At 37.5% G+C, this 16,763-nt stretch overlaps 1 protein-coding gene across 1 annotated transcript in view; it reads right to left on the reverse strand.

The window, feature by feature from the left end:
* The window catches only part of BPNT2 (3'(2'), 5'-bisphosphate nucleotidase 2), a 38,535-nt gene that overhangs the window by 6,097 nt on the left and 15,675 nt on the right, over positions 1 to 16,763 (reverse strand). Inside the window, exons 2-4 of the mRNA XM_038579350.1 lie at positions 14,025 to 14,187; positions 12,643 to 12,738; positions 1,749 to 1,910 (exon numbers count right to left, since the gene is read on the reverse strand). Coding sequence (XP_038435278.1) covers positions 1,749 to 1,910; positions 12,643 to 12,738; positions 14,025 to 14,187 — 421 coding nt within the window. The remainder of the gene's footprint in view (positions 1 to 1,748; positions 1,911 to 12,642; positions 12,739 to 14,024; positions 14,188 to 16,763) is intronic.

Raw genomic sequence — 16,763 nt, forward strand, 5'->3', positions numbered from 1 at the left:
TTCAAAAAGTAGTTTATTTAAGAGTACATTGTAAAACATAACAGCACAGGACATGCCAGAGTTCTCGATACTATCTCTGCAACTGCGAAATCTAAAATTACATAAAAAATAGTTTTGTTCTCCTGGTCAGTTGGTTAAGCATCTGCCTTCTGCTCAGGTCTGATCCTGGATCCTGGGATCCAGCCCTGCATCAGGGCTCCCTGCTCAGTAGGAAGCCTCCTTCTCCCTCTGCCTCTCCCCCTTCCCTGCTCATGAGCTTGCTCTCTCACTCTCTGCCTGTGCTCTCTCACTCTCTCTCTCAAATAAATAAGATTCTAAAAAAAAAACTCATTTTGTTCTTTTTTTTAAAAAAGTTAACAGCATAGACATTATATTAAACTCAAATGAGTAAAAGATACATTGTAAAGTAACTTATGAAGCTATTCTCAAGTAAAACATAATATACATCTATTAATCTTTTAAATTTAAATCTACCTTGTGGTTGTTTTCTACAGACCTATCGACGTATCACTATGTACCACTTCCCGTGGAATACTACACTGAAGCTCAATGCCCACAGGTTTCATTTGGATAGCTAGAACACTGGATTTGAAAGAAGACAAAATAACACAATCTTAAGCCCTTTTTGTAATGAGGCAGAATTTTTTTTAAATTTAAAAATAAACACAGAAGAAAACAGGTCTAGAGTCTGGTTTATCCTTCCTACTGGGTATTCTGAACATTACCTTTCCTAACTAACATTAACAGAGAGCTTATAAGAAAATAATGACGTCCTACTAAGTAAGGTACATTTATGTAATCACTAAATTCAAACTATTAGGCTTAAAAGTTTTAATAAGTATTACTTTTCCCCTTATTACTGTGGTGAAAAGATTTTCAAACACACATTTCTGGCCATACTTTGTTATGTATTTGAATTAAAACACTTCTGTCATATTAAATAGCACTCAAAACAAGGGAGGGCAAATGGCCTGTGAGCCAAATCCAGGCCACACACTGTTTTTGTACAACCCTCAAGCTATGAATGTTTTCTTTGTATTTTTAAAGGGTGGTAAATAAAACAAAAATCCAAGAATAGTATGCAAGGGAGTCCACACGTGGCTCATAAAGCCTAAAATATTTACTATCTGGCCTTTCAGAAAAAATAAGCAGACCCCTGATCAATAACACAGGTAATAAAATACTGCAGAATACTGTAAGCTGGGTGGCCACCAGACTCTGGCTCATCCCATACATGCAAGCTGGAGTTCAAAGGTGTTAAAAGTGCCCTGGGATTAGCCATTCTAATAACACTTCTGGTGACTCCTGGCATCTTTCTACCACATGAAACATCGTAATGTGCTTGATCTCCCTTCTTTCCCTGACATTCCTACAGTTAAGCTAACAGCACAATTATTTTGAAATTAGATCATATATAAAACCACTATCAAAAAATAAATAAATAAATAAATAAATAAATAAATAAAACCACTATCAATGGCACATCACTGACATGAGGATGCTTTTGTAGTATTTGAGGAACAGAAATCACTGTTGTGAGACTATTGTCCCTCCTGTGAGGTTGTTTCTAATAAGAAGGCATGTAGGACTTGAAATCCCACCCTAGAAAATGAAGTAGGAGACTGTATCTGTCTGCAAAGCACGTCTAGCCTTACTTTTTGCCCAAGCACAGGACAACCAACTCCTTCTTCCAACGTAAGCCTTGACCATGCTGGGGACACTGGACACACAGGGGAGTAGGCACGTACCGGCACCACCAGCTGGGATAATTGTAGTCTGGTTTCCAAAAGTCTGAAGAGCAACTTGTTTGACCATTCCTGAATGCGAACGTGACACAATGATCCTTGGGGTCTTCTCATTGTAAGAAGTGCGGGCTTTCACATTGGACCCACCATCTACCATCGCCCAAGCTGAAAAACAAACATAGTATGCATGAAAAGCACTGAAGCTTTCTGAAATGGGAACAAAGTATCAAGAGTTAACTGACAGAAGATCCCTTTCCACAGAATTACTTGTATCACCCCCCCAAAACAGAAATGCTTATTTTTTTCCTGAGAACGAGTAACATTTAACGTTTTTTACATTAAAATAGGCAAATATTAAGACAAAGCTAAAAAAAAAAAAAAAAAGGCCATGTGATCCTGCCCAACCAGAGATAATGACTACTAAAAACTTGGCTTAAGAACTCCTAGGCCCCCAGCTCCCTGTGAGGTGCTGAGCTCTTACTGGGATTCACTGCAACTCAACAGCGCTTGTACCTAATCTAATCTGGCTTCCCTCCTCTCTTACACAAATTTGATCCCAAGGGCATTCTTTCCTGAACATCCTGCATGCTAATCTCCATCTCAAAGTCTGGCTCCTGGGGAATTCAACTTGTGACAACCTAGGACAGAAGCACAACTCTGTTACCCTGGATAATTCAAAATTTAAAAATAGGTTTTTCTCCTCACTACCTCTATTTTTTATACATCCATGGTTTTTCACTTACTCACATATTGGATCAATCTCCTAAAGAGCTTTATAAATATAAAACAACTAAAGAGGTGAGTGAAGTTTACATATCTGCTATATCAGAGAATATAAAAAGAAAATGCTCTAGACTTCAAAATACAACAGAAATGTGTAAGGTGAGGAGACCCTAGAAATGGCTTGCAATGTTTTTCTAGGCTTGGAAGTTATCTTCATTGACTACCAAGCTACACAAGAAAACATACTTACTCAGTATTATCCCAACTAGACTGTTGTTCTAGCAGTCACTCATTAGAGGGTAAAACAGTCCACCATGGCTAGCAACGAAAGCCGCTGCATTACCACTTACTCTTGGTTGCAGGAAAACAATAAAAAAAAATGAACAGAGTGTCTGGGTTTCTGGGTGGCCCAAGGATGATGGCAGTCCCCTGGATCCCTCTCACACTTCTGTCTAAAGACCACACATAGCCATAAGGAGAGCAACACCCTTAATCAAGAGCTAAAGAATGAGCAGGAGATGAAAAACAGTCATAAACAGAAATAAGAAGGAAGGGAAGTAAATACTGAAGATCGATTGGTAGAGTAAGTGCCAAAGCTGACCCGAGTGTGGGGAATACAGCAGGAGCCGCACAGAAGTGCCAAGAAGCTGGAGGACTCTCAGCGGTGGTAGAACTCCGAGAACAACAGTCAAGATTTCCTCCCAGAAGGAAAGGGTCGCAACTAAAATGAGAAATACTCAAAGTAGGTCTGAGACATGGCAAAAGAGCAGCGACAAGAGGAGACATGGAGAAGACACAGAGCCAAAGTGAAGTCCTGACAACAGACCACATGACATCCAACATCTTTCAGAAAGTCTCTGAAGAGACAATTGAGAAGACAGCAAACAGAACTAAGAAAAAGAAGAGGTTAAAGATAAGGGCCTTCCTGAAACAAGACAGGATCCAACAAGACAGAAGAATGATGAAAACAAAACAAAAAAAAGATGCCTAAAAATAAAGATAATGCTTTCCTTGCTCTAACAGAAAAGAAAGTTCTTGAACGAGAACAACCCAAATTCCTTTTCTCCAGCCACCTTCCCACCAACTGCACAGTGGCCAGCCCAAATGGGAATAAGAAATCTGAACAACTGCAATGTCCACTGAAAAGCAGAAGAAGAAAACACAATGAATGACAGTTAAAATATTTCAGGCTACTTGAAAATTCTATAAAGCAGAATAAAACTGTAATACAACATTCAAAGATGATTAAAAATAATAAGCAACAACAAAAGAACATTGTAGAACAAAAAAAAAACAACTCAGGAAAGATAAATAAATAGGAAGATATGAAATTGGAACTCACATAATACAGGAAAGAAACCACAAACAATAACGACAAAAATAATCACTTAAGACTTAGCACTAGATCACAGGATACACAGAAAAGCAACAGATCGGTCCAAAGCATAGCAAGCAATGAGAAAAGCAAAAAAAAGTAAGTGAAACAAACAGATAAAAGGGACCAGAGAGAAAGTAATAGAGACAGAAGTCTGTGAAAGAGTCAATACACATATATTAGGAGTCCCCAAAAAAGAAAGAATGAAATAGAACTAATCTTTAAAACTTTGATTCAAAAGAATGTTCCTGAAATAAAAGGACTTGAATGTCCACACTGAGAGACATACTTTGTAGATATCTGCCCAGAATGCCAACTCTGAATCTGAGATATATCATAGTTCTATTATTAGACTTTCAAGATAAAGCTCTTTGGCATTCCAGGCAAAAATACCAAGCTACTTACAAAGGAAAGAAAATCGGATTATCAGCTTTTCTGCCAGCAAGATTCAACATGCACACACACACACAGATATTACATCAGTTCAACAGTTTCTACCAGTTAACCAAGAAACAAGAGTGTACAGTGGGTAAAATAGAGCCCTACTAAAATCCCTGTCTACTGGGAACTTTCAGAATATGACCTCATTTGGATATAGGGTCTTTGCAGATGTAATTCAAGCTGAGGTCATACTGGATTCAAGTGGGCCCTAAATTCAGTAATTGGTGTTCCTGTGAAAACAAGAAACAAATACCAAGAGAATGTAAAGTAAAGGCACAAACTGGAGTGATAGGTCTATAAACCTGGGCATGTCAACAAATGCTGGGAGCTGCCAGAAGCTAGAAGAAGCAAGAAAAGATTCTTCCCTTGAGCTTTCAAAGGGAGCATGACACTGCCAACAACATAATATCAGACTTCTGGCTCTTAGAACTGTGTGAAAAAATAAATTTCTATTGTTTTAAACCTTCTAGTTTGTGGTAATTTATTAGAGCAGCCCAAGGATAGAGGGCTACACCAAAGAGTTTGTAAGCAATTGAGAGTCTTTCAAGAATCAAGGCTACAGAAAAAGCTTTTAACGTGTAAGAACAGGTAGTATGACCTCGATGAGCTAGCTCTCCTAAAGTAATCTATTAGAGGACAAGCTTTTATCCAACTGAAGGATGACTGAAGAACTCTTAGCAAAAGCACTGTTGGTCAGCACTGAATAAATTTAATTGTGGATTTAAAAGGAAACCAAAGATAGGAATAAAGGTGGAAGAATAAAAGTGTGTATGTGTTATCTTACACTTGATTGGTAAGAGTCAAAGGATATCATTTAAATCTGAAGAGTTGAGGAGGAGAAACACATTATCAAAAAAGGTATAACTGATTAAAATGGGATGGTAGTCAGATAGGCTAAAATGAGCAGATTTCACTGTTACTCACAGGGGAGAACCAACAGACGAGACCTAACCTAAAGGACCATATAATGGCATTTTAACAAAAAGATATATAAAAAGGTGTTAGTGACAGCAAGCAATGAGAAGAATAGACTGAACTTAAAAAATAATGCCTGCCCTTTCACAAAGATGGCGCCGAAGGCGAAGAAGGAAGCCCCTGCCCCTCCCAAAGCCGAAGCCAAAGCAAAGGCTTTGAAAGCTAAGAAAGCGGTGCTGAAAGGCGTGCACAGTCACAAAAAAAAAGAAGATCCGCACGTCACCTACATTCCGACGACCCAAGACCCTGCGTCTCCGAAGGCAGCCCAAATACCTTCGAGAGAGTGCCCCCAGGAGAAACAAGCTTGATCACTATGCCATCATCAAGTTCCCCTTAGCTACTGAGTCAGCCATGAAGAAAATAGAAGACAACAACACACTTGTGTTCATTGTGGATGTCAAGGCCAATAAGCACCAGATCAAACAGGCTATGAAGAAGCTCTATGACATTGATGCGGCCAAGGTCAACACCTTGATCAGGCCTGATGGAGAGAAGAAAGCATATGTTCGACTGGCTCCTGACTATGATGCTTTGGATGTTGCCAACAAAATTGGGATCATCTAAACTGAGTCCAGCCGGCTATAAATCTAAATATAAATTTTTTCACCGTAAAAAAAAATAAAAAATAATGCCTGTAGTTTGCATTGCACTGGATATACAAAACTCTGTGAGATCTTAAATATATTTTTTTAAAAAAGGGAAAAAAGTCTCCTTTTCCCTGAAAAAATAACATCTGTACCCCCTGGAGGTAGTTTTTACTCAAAGGCCTTACTTAGAAATTGGTGAAGAAGTTAAACATGTATTTTGTCTTTCTATTAGGAACTACCTTTCAGGATAAACACATAACCCCAGTTGATGAAGAAATTTCTCAAAAGAATTCTAGTTAATATATGTAGGAAAAACAACAGGATTAGAAAATCCCATTTCAGACTATAAGGGAGAGGAGGGAAACTGAGTGGGGAAAAATTAGAGAGGAAGACAAACCATGAGAGACTCCTAATTCTGGAAAACAAAGGGCTGCGGAAGGGGAACAAGTTGGGGGAAGGGGTGACTGGGTGACAGGCACTAAGGAGGGCACTTGATGGGATGAGCACTGGGTGTTACACTATGTGTTAACAAATTGAATTTAAATTTTAAAAAAGGAAAAAAAAATAAGAAAATCCCATTTCACATCTTTAATAGATCTTAAAACTATTATGCGAAACGTTTAATAGAATCCTGATTTCAAATGGCTCCAAAATATTTCTCCAGATACCTGCTAGCAGCAAGAGAAGCAAAATAATTTATAACAGAGATCTGGTCGTGACCACTTTAACTATCTTATAGCATCAATAATAATGAGAAAAGATAATTACATGTCATATAAAATGATGCAGGAGGAAGTGTACAAAGGATACCTACAACATATTCCTGACAAAGATCCTTAACCTTAATCCAATCAAGGTTTCAGATCTAATTTTCACTTTATAAGAAATAGATGATGAAAAGTAAACAAGTTAAAGGACACTCTGAGGAAATAATCAGAAGAATCCAAAAAGCAGAACATTATGTAATAAGTAACTTGATCTCAACAAGTCAATGTCATGAGGAAGAACAGGACTAGAGGTTATTCTAAAATAAGAAAATTTAACACAGCAACCAAAAAAATGCATGTCATTTGACTGGATCTTGGGTTGAAGTAACCAGTTGTAAAACCCACTCCAGAAACAACTAAGGGTGGGCAGCCCGGGTGGCTCAGCAGTTTCGTGCTGCCTTTAGCCCCAGGTGTGATCCTGGAGACCCGGGATCGAGTCCCATGTCAGGCTCCCTGCATGGAGCCTGCTTCTCCCTCTACCTGTGTCTCTGCCTCTCTCTCTGTGTCTCTCATGAATAAATAAATAGTAAAATCTTAAAAAAAAGGGGGGGGGGGAATAACTGTTACTTTTATTATATTCATAATAACATTATAAAATAATAGTATTACATTAACACTATATAAAAAGATGCATAGTGAAGTATATAGGGGTAAAATGTCACAATCCTTGTAATTTTCTTTAAAATACATGAAAATAAAGAAGGAAGCAAATATACAGAAATGTTCAACTATTAAATCTAAATGAAAGAGCACATGAAAATTCTGTACAATTTTGTTTGAAATTATTCAAAATAAAAGTTAAAAAGTGAGAAAGAGAAGAAAAAAATAAAGTATCTAAATTCTTTTTAGAAATTATCAGAAAAAACACGGTTTTACTTAGCAGTGAATTTACAGTGCTCCATCTCTAGAGGTCAGTATTGTGTAAGAGAATAAAGACAGCATCGCTCAGTAGATAGTACCAGAAAAATTTTAGGTAAGAATTGCTAATTTAGTATTTTTAAAACATATTTCATGTTATAGAATCTCGATAAATCCTGTCCTAACATGTATATGGAAAAATTATTTCAAGCGCTTTAAAAAAAATCAGTAGGTGCTTATGAAATAAATAATTGGATGATGAGGTAATCATGAAAACATAAAATAGCAGAATGTGTTTATTTTATCTGTAAGATATGCTAAAAAAAAAGTACATGGGAAATAAAAAGTGGTTAGTACTTTGCTACCAACTTCAGACATTATAACTTATTTCTAATAGCTACAAATTTCCACTGCCTGGATATCTCACACTCACATATTTATACATTATTTTGGTAAAATACCTGCTGCTTCTTAGAATTTCAAACTCAATTACTTCTAATTAAGTCTGATAAGGATTTTGATCAGTTTTGCTCTACCTATTACTACCAGCAATACCATCTAGCTCCCATTATAGTCAAGTGTAGCTCAATTCTGGTAAGCATATAATACTTGATAGTTGGTACTCTGCCAACATCAATATAGTCTGGATCTGTAAATAACAGTCCAAAAAGAGGACACAAGCCAAACAAACCTTCGATCCAGGAATAGAAGGTCCACCCACACCTAATTAAGGACTTATTGATTATTCTAGAATGTTTGCTGACTAGCAAGCACCTTCCCAATTCTAGCATACTGCGCAACTCAGCTCCATCACAGAATAGGGCATTTTATTATAACTTACAGAAACCATCTGGAACACAACTTGTTCCTAAGTTAGAAACTTTTGGCTTTTTTATTTTAGAGGTAAGACTCTAGAGGGAGAGGATACACAGTCTTATGGAATAATTTTTTTAAAATGGGCATTTTATAATCCTTATTATTCCCATCCTTAAAATGAACAGATGTGGAAATCAGGGCCCAAAGAATGTGAATCTCTTTGCCTATCCAGTAACAACTTCCTTTGCATTTCCTTTATTATGATTCTAATTCTCTGGAGTAGCAGGCCGTTTGTAGCTAAGTGCACCATGTGACACTTGGCCAAAGAGATCAAGCAGAGGACTTCAAGTTACTCTTTCCTAATGCAAAGAATATCTAGGATAGATTTTTGTCCCTCTTCTTTCCCCTTTCTTCCAGCCTGGAAGAGAGCCATGGAAACTGGAAGCATCCATCTAAGCATGCAAACAAAAAGCTACCTTCTAAGAAAAAAAGAAAAGGAGTCAGGTGTGTAACAGTATCATAAAAGCCACTGAATTCCCCTGCCCTTTGTCCATCTTACCAGGTGAGAAAAATAAAACCTATACTTGTTTAACTATTGTAATCAGACTTATTTTGTATGCAGCTAAATGCAACCCTAATTGATATAGACAGGGAATGAGGAACACTGCCAAAGAATGAGTCAACTATACTACAATTAAAAAAAGAAAAGAAAAAAAGTGAGACTTCAAAGACTTAAACTCAAGACCTGTACTTAACTTTTATCTGCCCATTTTCTCTTTCTTTAATTGAAAGCCACCATAATTACTCTTTTATATATTCTTTCCAGAGTTATCTTGAGGCTGAAATGAATTTATGCCAATACATTTCATAAACTGTGGAAATACTAAACAAATGTGAGATATTAATAAGCAGTGGTTAGTGCTTGCTCTAACATTATAAACTGTGGCTTTCATAAGAACTGCTAAGCCCCTTTTCTCATTTATAAAAAAGGACAATAACAATACTTTTCTTCATCACACAGTTATCACAAGGTTTAAATGAGAGGACTTCATTTACTGCAAACGATTAACCACTATATGAATGTTAGGAATTATGATGGAGTTATTATGGAAGTAGTGTGATATACTGATTTGCATAAAATTCCTGAGGTTGCCTCCTCTAATTTAGCTGGATGACCCTGAGGAATGTATCAAACTTCTGAGTCTCATTTTCTCATCTGTAAGTGGTTGTATTGTAGTAAGTGTACCCCTTCCTCATGCATTATACACTAAGTGTAGCAATACTTCTAAGTTAAATGATACTCCAATATCCACCTGCTTTATTTTCTCTAAGTGACAGAACCCCTGAACTGGATGCTTGGATGGTTACTGAAAATAAAGACCACATTTCTTAGCCTCCCCTGCAGCTGGGTTCAATTAAGTTTTGGTCAGTGGGATGTGAGCTGAAGTGATGTGTGTAACTTATAGGTCAAACCCCTAGAATGTCCTCCTTGTCTCCCTTTTGATCCTCTCCATTGGTGAAATGCGTAGAGCCATTCTCAGTCATGCAGAAGAGGGTAACAAAATTTAGTACAATGAAGCAGCAAGAGAGAATAGCCTGAGTGCCTGGACTGCTTCCACATAGGCTGTTAGAGAAGAGAGAAATCAATTATTTTGTCCAACCTCTGGTATTTGGTACAATTTATTACAGCAGCCTAAATTAGCAGCCTAACCTATACCCCCACTTATTCAGTAAGGATTAAAGGAAACATGTGAAAGCAATCCACAAACCACAAAGCAATTATAATTAACTTTAAGGCACATTGTCACAGTAAAGACATAAATCTTTCATGGCTCGTCAAATTGCCAACTGTAAAAACTATCTGAATTATGAAAAGATGATAAAAGGTCAGATAACACAAAGCAGAGTTGGTCCTGAAATGCAGAGCCAATAGTCAAGTACATGGTTCAGCCTATCTCAGAGGAGCTGGAATTTGGGATGCAATCAAAAATTAACCTTGTCTCCATTTCTGTCCACTTGACAGCCAGCCTTTTTTGTGCAGTGTCAGCCACACCACTGAGACACAGTAGAGAAGGATGGAGTGAATGACAGAACTGGATGGATGCTGGGTGGATTTGTTTCCTAGGGCTGTCATGAAAAATTACCATAAACACAGTGGCTTAGAAGGAGAAAAATTTATTTTCTCACAGTCTGGAGGCTAGATGTCCAAAATCCAGATATTGGTATTGGGAGGGTTTATCCCTTCTGGAAATTCTAAGGAAGAATTCACTGCATGCCTTTTAGCTTCCAGCAATCTTTGGTGCTCCTTGGCTTTTACGTATCACCCTAATCTGTACCTTCTCCACCATCCCATCCTCTTATCCTCTGCATGTCTCTGGAATCTGGGTTTCTCCCATCCAAGTATTAACCAGGCCCGACACTGCTTAACTTCCGAGATCAGACGAGATCAGGCGCATTCAGGGTGGTATGGCTGTAGATGGAACCTGGATTTCTTATAAGGACACTCTCCATGATCTCATCTGGATACCTACCTTAATTACACTGGTAAAGACCTAACTTCCAAATAAAGTCACATTCTGAAGTTCTGATTGTTATTAGATTATGGTCCACCAAAATAAATGTTGAAGTCCTAATCCCCAGAACAGAAGAATTTGTCCTTATTTGGAAATGCAGTTATTGTAGATGTAATTGGCTAAGATGAGGCCATGGGGGCTAGGGTGGAATCTTACTCCAGTATGACTGGTGTCTTTGTAAGAAGAGAAGTGACACAGACACACAGATACATAGGCAGAATGTCATGAGGTAATGAAGGCAGAGACTGGAGTGATGTGTTCACCAGTCAAGGAACACAACAGACTCATGTTAAACTATTAGAAACTAAGAGAAAAATATGGAAGAATTCTCCCTTATATGAGGTTTCAGAGAGCATGTCTCTGCCAACACCTTGATTTTGGACTTCTAGCTGCAAAAACTGAGTTAGACTACATATCTGTTGTTTAAAGACACAGTTTGTGGGTTTTCTTTTTGTTTTTATGATAGCCCTAGGAAAACAATAAAGGGGTGAACATGAATTTGAGGGGGGGATTATTCAACCCATGAGACGCCTTGTCATTAAGGCTGTTTTCAATGCCAGCACTGGCAAAATGGATACATACGGTCACCGTCAAGAACCTCATGATCTGGGCAGCCCGGGTGACTCAGTGGTTTAGCACCGCCTTCAGCCCAGGGCATGATCCTGGAGACCCAGATAGAGTCCTGCGTCAGGCTCTCTGCATGGAGCCTGCTTTTCCCTCTGCCTGTGTCTCTGCCTCTCTCTCTCATGAATAAATAAATAAAATCTTTAAAAAAAAAAAAAAAAAACCTCATGATTTTAGAGAATAGTGGAGCCAAAAGGCCATAATCCTTGCCCCATGTTCTTGATGGGAATTGCCAATTAAAAGTATGAGGAGTCCTTCTAGACTGTCAATGGTATAGCTTACACAACTCACTCTTTCCCTCAACTTCATCATAATAAGTCAGCATCATTCTGGACTTGTACCACAGACCGCACTATCACTTCTATTAAGACTATGGCTAGCCTCTCTGGCAAACTACAGTATAATGGCTGTGGTAATACCAAAATGTCATGCCAGTATCCACTAGCACCGGAAGGCTCTGGGCAAGGTCATCCTGAGCTGCATGGGAAACTCTTTGGCATGGTGTTCCACACTGCCAACTCCCAACGTTGACGATCAAAGATCTGACCTGCCATCTGCACAAAGCTAACAAACATGACTACATCAAGAAATGAGATAGGCAAGGGTCAAATGGAACCCTAAAGAATGCCCAGAGATACTCTAGGATTAGCCTGATAAATAAGACTTTCACCATTAATACCATCGAATTTTGACACTGAGGCTGCCAACTTGCCATTTCCCTTAACCACCACAGTATCAAGCTCGTTTCCTAACGTGACAACAGATTTGGCTAAGGCCACTTGATGGTGGATCTCAGAATCCACATGGAATCCAATGTGTAAGAGCCCTGGGCCTTATCCCCAGCAACAGCACAAGAGAAACAGAAACTCAGCTGCTGGGAAGTTTGTGCCCGACTGTATTCCTCAGTTCCTCAACACTAACTATTCTTATTGTCAATCACAGTTTCTATCCTCTAAAGAAAGTTTAGAAAGCTTTGCTTCATCATATATTATCATTACCAACAAGAAAATCCTCACTGTATCCAATGAGAGGATAAGGTAAGGTAGGGGATTGACTTTAATAATTACTGAGCTACAGCTAAGATTCTGACAGGATAGTAAGTGCTATAGCAAATGACTTAATAGCATTAACTCTTAAAAGCTCTAGTGCATTTCTTACCTGTATATTCAGAAAATGGTTTATGTATTACTCCTAGCACAGGTTTACCATTCACAGCCACGCACACCATAGTAGTGACATACTTTCGAAGATCCTCTATGAAGAAAAAAGACGACAAAAAACAGTAACAAAATTATTAAAATAAATGATTTAAAATTTTAGTTCTGAATTTAAGAATCAAGTCAAATAATTAGAACAGTCCCTGTCCCTGCACAAGGGATGCACTCACTAAATATTACCACTACTATATGATGTGGTCAATTTTGGTTTAAGAAAGTTTTTTATTGAAAAAAAGCCCTCAATATTCCATATTTCTATTTCTTACTTCGGCAAAATATTTTCTAATTTTTACTATTAGACACCTAGGTCTTCCTCCTGTTCTCGAAATAGTTACCTACTGAGTGTCTATTATGGGTCAAGTTCAGTGCTTAAGGACGAGAATACAAAGATGAAAAAAAAGAAGGCCCCCAAATTAAGAGGACTTACCATCTAGAAGGAGCACACATAGATAAGCACGTAACTTTACCATATACACCAAAGGAACAGAGAAAAGGGAGGAATTGGATATCTCTCGGTAAGAAACTAAGCATAAGAGAGGAGCTACAGTAATGAAATCTGAGCTAGGATTTCAGGTAAAAAAACAAAAAAAATTGGGGTGAAGGCAGTAATTCTGTTTTGCTACTTAATTACCTCTGGTGCCTAGGACTTACTATTTTGAATCCCAAAGATAGATGTATATGTATAAAACCTAAGTTCCCCAAATCACAAGTAAATATTGTATCCTGCCTATATAAATAAATACTGAAACTCACATCTCAATATATAACTCAATATACAAATACCTCAATACATAGGTGTTCAATAGGAACCATTTTATTGTTGTGACTGCTAAAAAATGTCCCTTCACTAAAGGGTCAGTGATAGAATGAATCACTATCAGGAAGAGAAGTATGGGGATCCCTGGGTGGCGCAGCGGTTTAGCACCTGCCTTTGGCCCAGGGCGCGATCCTGGAGACCTGGGATCGAGTCCCACGTCGGGCTCCCGGTGCATGGAGCCTGCTTCTCCCTCTGCCTGTGTCTCTGCCTCTCTCTCTCTCTCTGTGTGACTATCATAAATTAAAAAAAAAAAAAAAAAGGAAGAGAAGTATGCCACAATATGGTGGTTTTGAGGTCAGGGGAAAGGTTGAGAATAAATGACCCAGTCTAACAGTTTCATACCACACTGCATTAATCCAGCCAATTGGATTAAATTAAATTCTAATTGGAAAAGCTGTGTAAGACTGGTAAAGTATTTACCACCAAGTATACACTACTTGCCTTTGTTCTCATTTGCCAATATATAATGGCAATCAAAAGCTTGATCAATTTTAATGTAAAGTCACCTGTATATTCCTGGGTAGCATCAAGTGGATCAATCCAGACAGTAACACTTTCTGCTGGCACTTCTTTAGGGGTAGCTATTTCCTTTAGGATGTCCTCAGGAATCTTATGATCCCACAAGATAACCTCCTGATCAGCTGCATCCACATGTTCCTCAGTATTTATCTGCATCAAAAATAGATGACAGTTAAAAAAATTTACAAAGAAAAAAACACCACCTGAGAAAACACAAAAGAGGAAAAACATTTTAGACCAAATCACATAAACTGAAAGTAGATAAATCAGTATTTTTATTTTGAAGTATTTTATTGCAAAAAGGAAACCTATTATAGAAAAGAGATTCCAGCAACATCTTTTCATCAAGTACTTAACAATCTAATATTCAAGCTTAGCTTGTTGCCTAAGACAGAAAATCCAAATATAGAGAAATAGAAACTAAGAAACTATTTGAAGCTTAGTGATATTTATAAAACAAATAATAGATTTAAAGTGTTAAAATAGACAATATCACGAAACATGGAACATAATCAACTATTAAGAGGAGGAGAAAAGTGACAATGGACTTAAAATATATGCCTTAAAAAAGAAAATTCATGAACTCTGAGAGACACAATGTCTTAGAAAAGTAATCATCTAAAATAAACCTTTAGGGCAGCCCCGGTGGTGCAGCGGTTTGGCACCGCCTGCAGCCCAGGGTGTGATCCTGGAGACCCGGGATCAAGTCCCACATTGGGCTTTCGGCATGGAGCCTGCTTCTCCCTCTGCCTGTGTCTCTGCCTCTCTCTCGCTCTCTCTGAATGAATAAATAAATCCTAAAAAATAAATTAATTAAATTAAAATAAAATAAAATAAACCTTTAATTAATAAAAAAAAACCCTGAAAATAATGAAATAGATAACAAGCTAGTAAATTACAAAATGTAAACAAAGCTGAAATGGGTAATCCAAAGGGATAAAACAAAACAAAACAAAACAAAACAAAAAACAGTCTTCTCTTCATTATAAACCAAAGGTATGTCACAGGATAAAATGCTAAAATCAGATTTTCTCTTTTTATTTACTAGGAAACAAAATTAAAATATAAAATCATTCTGATTCTCAACAAATATATAGAAGGGGTGAGTAGAGAATCACTTCTTTCAACAGTGAGCTTCTCAATGAATACTTAAAATATATTTTGTTTTATAAAACAATGACTTAAGTTAATGTGTTAGAATTGTATTTACTTCTAAAAATAAGGATGTACCAATAAGGTGACTCTGTCAGTTCTTAGAGGTTAATAACAGACTATCAACCATACTCATATACTACCTTACCAAGAGACGTCCTCTATCAAATCATAACATACATATGCAAGAAAAATGTCCCCAAAATGTGAATTTCCAGTAGGGACTAAGACTTAACAGGATAGGCTTTAGGGTACTGTGTTTTCTGACAAATACCCTTTCCACACCAGACCACTGTGTTTATAACTACACGTGATTCCATGCCCAGACCCCATACTACAGTGTCAGAGTGATTTTAACACTGATAACTATATAACTAAAAAGTCACACGTGGTGAAAACCCTATAAATACAAGCAATCTCTGGAAAGCGCCTTGATATATCCTAAATCGTCACAAAGTTAAAAATAGTTAATATTCCAGAAACATCAAGCCACTTAAATAAAAAATATTTTAATACAATATACAGTATTTAATACAGTGTACAGTAACATACAATCCATCCATTCACTTATTCCTTTATTGATTCCATAAACATTTACTGCCTGCAATGTACCAGACAGTTCCAGGACTTAATGTACAATAGTGATCAATTTCAGACAAAAATCTCTGCCCTTGTGGAGCTTATATTCTAGGGAAAAGAGATGAACAAGATAAGTAAAATGTGAAATTCTAAATAGTGACAACAAGGAAATACAAAATGTAGAAGGGAAAAACTGTGCTATAGGAAAGAAGCGTTGCTCTTTAAGAGTGGCTAGGATTATTCATACTAGCCAAAAATTAGAAACTACCAAATGTTGATCAACTAACAAATGGATAAACAAAATGTGGTACATCCATACCATGAAATGTTTTTCAGCCAAAAAAGGAAATGAAGTACTATTCATACTATAGCACTCATGAACCCCCAAAACATGATGCTAAGTGAAATAAGCATGAAACAAGAGATCACATAAAATGTCCATAAGAGGCAAATCTATGGAGTCAGTCGATCAGTAGATGCCTGGGGTTGGGGTAGGACTAGAGATTAGTGGTAAATGGGAACAGAGATATTATTAAGGTGATGAAAATGTTCTAAAACTGATTAATGACAAACGTTACACAATTTGGCAAATCTAAAAACTACTGAAGTGGACATCTGTAATGGGCAAAGTGTATGATATGTAAAATATACTGCAATAAAAAGCTGCTGTTTGTTTTCAAAGATACGGTAGCTAAGGAAAAGGCAAAATGAGAACGGTAATTTATTTATTTTATTTTTAAAGATTTTATTTATTTATTCATGAGAGATACACAGAGAGAGAGAATGGCAGAGACGACAGGCAGAGGGAGAAGCAGGCTCCATGCAGGGAGCCCGACATAGGACTCGATCCCCGGTCTCCAGGATCACACCCTGGACTGCAGGCGGCGCTAAACCTCTGCACCACCGGGGCTGCCCAAGAACGGTAATCTAAAGGAAGTTAAGCCTCGCAAGCATGTAAAGGAAGCAACTTCTAGCCAATGGAGTAACAAATGTAA

This window comes from Canis lupus, chromosome 29 (assembly GCF_011100685.1).
Source record: "Canis lupus familiaris isolate Mischka breed German Shepherd chromosome 29, alternate assembly UU_Cfam_GSD_1.0, whole genome shotgun sequence".
Lineage (NCBI taxonomy): Eukaryota > Metazoa > Chordata > Mammalia > Carnivora > Canidae > Canis > Canis lupus.